The 6,267-nt window shown below is 33.5% G+C and overlaps 1 protein-coding gene across 1 annotated transcript; it reads right to left on the minus strand.

The window, feature by feature from the left end:
* Window positions 1-814: 814 nt before the first annotated feature.
* Window positions 815-5,773, minus strand: LOC138328747 (sulfotransferase 1B1-like). Its single transcript, XM_069275498.1, has 5 exons — window positions 5,419-5,773; window positions 3,825-4,175; window positions 2,111-2,214; window positions 1,748-1,925; window positions 815-1,502 (listed from the first exon to the last, which is right to left on the minus strand). The coding sequence occupies exons 1-5, from the start codon at window positions 5,576-5,578 to the stop codon at window positions 1,390-1,392; spliced, it is 906 nt and encodes a 301-aa protein (XP_069131599.1). The 5' UTR covers window positions 5,579-5,773; the 3' UTR covers window positions 815-1,389.
* Between the last annotated feature and the right edge of the window lie 494 nt (window positions 5,774-6,267).

Consider the following 6,267-nt stretch of genomic DNA (forward strand, 5'->3'; position numbering starts at 1 on the left):
AAGGAATGTTAATGAAACTGGTCCAAGTGTGTTTCGGATAACTTAAGGCATATCTGAAAAAGACTACAGTTATAGTTCAATACTTTAGATTTCATATACTCACATTACCTTTGTAAATATATACATATAACCCGCCCATTCGTCTGATCTGGTGTGGAGGATATGACAGGAGTGTAGATTACCCAATAGTGAATGCAGAAATCCAACCGTCGCGAAACGGAAGAACCACCTCACTGATCTCGTTATACCTTGTACCAGGGCCCAGTTTCATGAACATTCCTTAAATTTATGGAAGGCCCCTTAATTTCAGGTTTTTCTTCTGTAATGCTTTCCTATGGAGAATGTTCAGTTAAGGGATTCCTAAAATCTAAGGAATGTTCATGAAATTGGGTGCAGGTACGTATATATGATTTCTTTCACAATAAAAATTAGATTCATGGAAAATTGAACATCGATATATTTAGTAGATGTATTTGACATATTTTTCAATGTATTATAATATCTATAATTTCCTCGACGTACCTAGCTTTTGAAATTGTCGTTCTCGGCTATAAAATTATAAAAAATGATTGAATATCTCAAATCATGTATGATTTCAAATATTAACGTTGTATACGATAGAAAATGTAATATATTTCAAGTTCTATTCAAAGGGAAGCCACTCTTCCAACTTAGCCTATGTATACTCTCGACCACATAAAGTTTGCTGATGTTTAGAGAATGTATCCTAATTTTCTAAAACTGAGATATCCTTCACTACAATTTAATATATGTCAGTACCTAATAAAAAATTACAAAGATAAATGTGCTTCCATAAAACTGTTTTAATTCTCACAATCAATATCTATAAATATCATTACGATAATACTTATGTCACTAGTCTGTGTAACCGCTCGATCAGTGATTATATAATATGCATACCAGACTTAACGATTGTTGGAGGTCTTGTCTCAAAAAAAATATTTGCACCACATACGTGCATGAGTGCTGAATACGATTCAGTCGATTAAGTAATATATTTGCATAAAATGGCTATGTTTCGGAGGATGTCTCCCCCGTTTTTTATGTATTTATTGTTGGTTTTTGTTGTTGTTTTTTTTCGTGTTTTTTTTTTTTTTTTTTTTTTTTTTGTCTTTTCATAATAGTAATACTATATCATTGTTTACAGAACATACATATATTTAAACTATGAAACACTAACAAACGACTACGCATACTCTATGTTTAAATTACAAAAAAAAAATTAAAATATTGGAATTTAATACTTTGAATAATAGAATTATGTATGAATATAAATGTGTTCGTTCTGGACGTCTGATATCAGAGAATCCTTGTTTCCTTTAGTGTGTAATTATGATAAGGTTAAGACAGCAGTTACCATAGAGAAAGTTATAGTTCAAATGTAAATCTTAGTGCCGATCCTTGAAACTCTCTGTCCATAACAGTATTAAACTGTTCGTTTTGGGCCACAGTGAACCAGTTTTTCCAGTCTCCAACCACTCCTAATGGTAAAGATAGATAGCAGTTGTAATTTGTTATAATCAAACGGCAACGTCTTATCATAAATTTTGATATTAGATGACAACATTAATTGAGACACGAAGAAACAAGTCTTCTGGATTGATTTGGGATATCACTATGAGTTGAACGGAATGCAAAATCTTATCATACAAGTACACAGAAAAAGAATATTTTGAACCAAAATTAAAAAAAAATGAAATATGGAATTTGCTGTATAATACATTACCTTTCCTGAATAAGAACTTGATCCCCGCTTCTGTGACCGGAACATTTCCTGTTTTGATCGATATTGCTGCATTTTGTAAATTAAGGAATGAACATTTATCTGCAATGTCTTTAAGCAGGTCATCTTCAAACGATACCTCTAAAAATGTAGCCAGACGTGTTATCTCTCCTACTGGGTCCTAAAATATAAAATGACATAAATCAATGGTTCCTCTTTCCTTAAAGCTCTACTGTCATACTTATCAAAATTAAGAAGTTATCCAAAAATATGAATCAAATATGATGTAGGTGTTTTACATCTGATGTTTTCCTTTGTTCTGCTTTAGTATTGACAAGATTAGATGAACCCTACAGTGTCTGATACCTTATGGAGATCCTCATAGAACATGGTGTGGACATTAGTGACAGCCTTGGTACGTTTGGCGATCTCCCAGTCCTTCTCGTATTTGAAGAAACCATCGTAGATATCTACGGAGCATAAATATTAATTGAAGACAGTGTCTTATTATATAATAATCATGTATCTACTGTCGATTTATTCATTACAGTCGCATGATTTTGCCTAAAATTGAACTGATATTTCCTGCCCAAGTGGAAGACTATGTCACCTTTCGACGGTATCATGTATTTGGATATTACATAATTTCCGCCGCCCTTGTGAAGGAGGGCTGAAGTTGGTTGCGAGTTCCTAGTTCCTAGTTCCGTTTAATAAACGGAACAAGGAACCAGACCCGAGTTCCGTTTAACTTAAACGGAACTAGGAACCAGACCCCAGTTCCGTTTAACTTAAACGAAACTAGGAACTCGCAACTAACTTCAGCCCTGCCCTTGGGAATAGGTATCGTCTGGGGCTTTGTTTTTACGCACATCAATAATCACGCATTTTGGTTTCCGGCTGACGTCATTTTCACAGAAAGCGATGACGTCACTTACCCGACAATATATCGATTGTAGGGTTGCTGCTTATTTCTTTTCATTCCAAAATGCTGATGATAAACGATCTATTAGCCAGTGCTTGTCCTGTATTTGGTTATCAATTTTGTTAGCATATTTCAGTTGAGTGGTCTTCAGCCCTAAAATATTTGCAAGACGTTATCTGCTATTTCATAAGTACAGAAATATCATCGTCTGCAACGCTTTGGATCCACTAACTGTAAAATGGACGGTTAGATCAATTATGACAATATTAATGAAATAAGTAGGATGTTTCATATTTTTATGGAATTATTTTGCTATTTGTAAATTTCATTAAAATAAGATAAAATTTTATTTTCAACATCACTATATTTTTTCTTTAATCCGAGCAGTGGAATTTTTACATTCAAAATGAAAGCATATCTTCAGAAACTCTTTTTAAACTATTTGCCACTTTATTAAAAAGAATGTAGGGAAAACAGTAAAAAAAACAGCTGATATTAATACAATTTTCGTACTTTGATTAGAATTAATCAATTTTATGAAACATTGATTGCAAAAATATAACTCGTTTTATATGAAAGACCACTAATTTAAAGGCCCAATATCCGTATCTTTCTTATTTCTTTCATTATACAGAAAAATGTTGAAAAACAAATCCTGTTCTAAATCATGCAGAGATAGGACTAAATCGAAGTCAGGATGAGCGATTATGATTCGGAATATTTTGATAAAAATCAAATAATTATTGAACATCGCTAGGTGGGTCCCACTGAGTAAAACAGGCCGACGTTAGCCGACATTGTAACGTCGTTGCCGAGGACGTCATGTGACTACCGTAACTACGTAACATCTGTCTGAACTCTGTCCGAAAACGGGTCATGAACTTTCCGACTTCCGTTCGGCAATAATCGTAACTTCTATGGCGACCAGTTTAAAATGAAGGCATGTTTACATGTATCGACTTTCAACAACTGCTGTACTAAAGTTACAAAAAACATGATAAATATTCTTTTGATATATCTTAATTTCAACAACATCTACAAATACTAACGATATCGGAGTTGAATTTAACTTGATTTTTTGTTGATTGTTACGTATAATGTGGCTTTAACATTATATATTTTGTATAGATTGACAGAATGCCAACTTTGTATACATACTATGTATATTTTCCATCTGGTCCTGTATGTAGTTCGCCCAGCTTCCAGGATATTCGTCTACTTCCGACGTACTGGGATGACTCAGACGGGAGTCGAATTTAGAGTGGTTATAAAAGGACACAAGAGCGTCTTTGGGGTTCCTGAGGACGTGGATGATCTTACAACCTTTCGCCAAGTGTTGTTTGGGCAGAAATCTGAATGGGACGTGTGTACTTAGAATACGTGGTGAAGCCATGTTGTCCAAAGAAGCCAGGTCGATGATTTCTAGCATACCGATAGTTTTTAGATCCTTATTGTATGAAGCCTGACCTTGAAGTAGCATGGAGACGATCTCGTAAGTCCAGTTTGTACCTAATGAAACAAGCATTATAATAAGTAATCTAAAAGAACATGACCCGTATGTTTGTACAATATATAGGATCTTAATGAGTTTTCATTTTATATGTTAATTTATGAAATGAGTCGCATAGTTCTTGGCGAGCAAAAAGTACAAACAAAATAAATTCGAGACGAGTTTTAAAATCTTAACATGAACACAGATAGTGATAGATGATGTGATAAATCCAAAGAAATTATATAACGTTTTAAATCGTACACAGCCTAACTAATGCAGCCGGAAATGCTGAAATACTCCCCTGAATAATGAATATATACACACATTCATCGAACTGAAGCCGAATGTTTACAAAATAGATTCTTAGAGAAAACTATCAAAATACCTATCTAAAATTGAGTTAGATATGTTAGTTTCACAAGTGATAAACACACAGTATATTTTTTGATACTGAGAAAATAACTAGTACACTGTGGGTATGTATACATATAGGTCTATGGGTTAATATTATAGATACATATCTATCAAGTAAGAAAGTGTTATATATGAATGTAATTAATTTCATGGATGAATAAAATGTATAAATACAAATAAAGCAAACGTAAAAATGCTATGTGCGAGGATAAATAACATTAATTATATATTTATCTAGTAAGTGAGGACGTGTCATTAGTAAGCATATCTTTGATTATAAGTAACTTCTGCATAGTACATTGTATTGATAAAAATGAATAAGTTGTAAATTTAAAAAAATATCTCATAACTATAATGATTGGAATTATGATAATACCATAAACAGGTAACATAACTTGTTGGTAGTTCTGGAATGTTTGCTATACATAAAACCAAAATTATCAACCAGTACTTTGACGGAATTGAGATTCTCTTATTGGTAAACATCATCGATACTCCATGGGTTACTTTTACTGACGTCACATTCACCCCTCGTTTATGTCATAATGATTTGACAGCACCAGAAGAAACGGTAATTTGGTCTTTTGATGTACATCAAAGGCGTTGTATAATGGTGCACTGTGGCTGACTGTGTTACTTTGAAGTTGGGCGTCGCTCTGAAAGTCTGTGCAAGCCTTTTAATGGTCGGTTTGTTTCTCCTGAACTGTCACCAGTTTTACTGAAGGATGAAAGTTAAGCTGTGGATTTTAAAATCATATCACCAAAAGCTATTTTTATCATTTTTTATAGTACATGTATAAATTATCAATTCCTACCACAAATGGAATTGTAATATGAAAAACGTACCTGTTTTTGGAAAATTACATATAAGTATGTCGCTATTTCTTGATTGAAAGTTCTTGATGGCTTCCATATGTCTGTCCGGAGTCGGCAATAGGGGTGGAAACGCTGGTAACATACATCCATCATATACGTGCATAGGATATTTTCCGGACGATTCAGACATTTTAATATATGTACTTTAACAAGTACTAACTACCACTGTTAAACGTATGGAGTAGAATTTAGAATCCTACCCATCTACATTTATACGTCATAAGATATCATGATTAGGGCATTCACCTTGCCGATTTACATGAGTGATTTACCATAATGGCGACTATTTAATGTTTGTCAGTGTCGTATTCAAATCTACTTGTGTTAAAAGTGTGTTTTAGCTAGGTATGTAGGTCACCGTTTTTAACTATATGTACTCTCAGGAAAGTAAACGCGTTGTGAGTAATATCCATTGAATGTTTAGTATGCACAGACAGGAATAGTTTGATTGATGGTAGCGTATTTATCTCTTTCAAATATCTTATTGGATGTGAAAATAATAGGATGAATATAACTATAGTGACAGTAACCTCTGGCTTATCGAGGATGGCCTGACCCATCACTAAATAGAGCGTGTGACTATTCACGGTAAACACTACTCGCACCCCAGAGGAAACATATTACCTAATTAGTTACGTTGATAATATTATATGAAATAATTATTTGAAATAATTTCGTAAATCGAAGGAGATAGTTGTACGTTTTTATATAAGTGTTTTTCGATGTTTCTGCGCACGTGTTACTTTCGCTTCCATCCAATCCCTGTTAGTACATTGTACGTACCCTGAGTAAATATTGTGATGGTTTGTATGGAGCAGA

Source organism: Argopecten irradians, chromosome 8 (genome assembly GCF_041381155.1).
Source record: "Argopecten irradians isolate NY chromosome 8, Ai_NY, whole genome shotgun sequence".
Taxonomy (NCBI): Eukaryota; Metazoa; Mollusca; class Bivalvia; order Pectinida; family Pectinidae; genus Argopecten; species Argopecten irradians.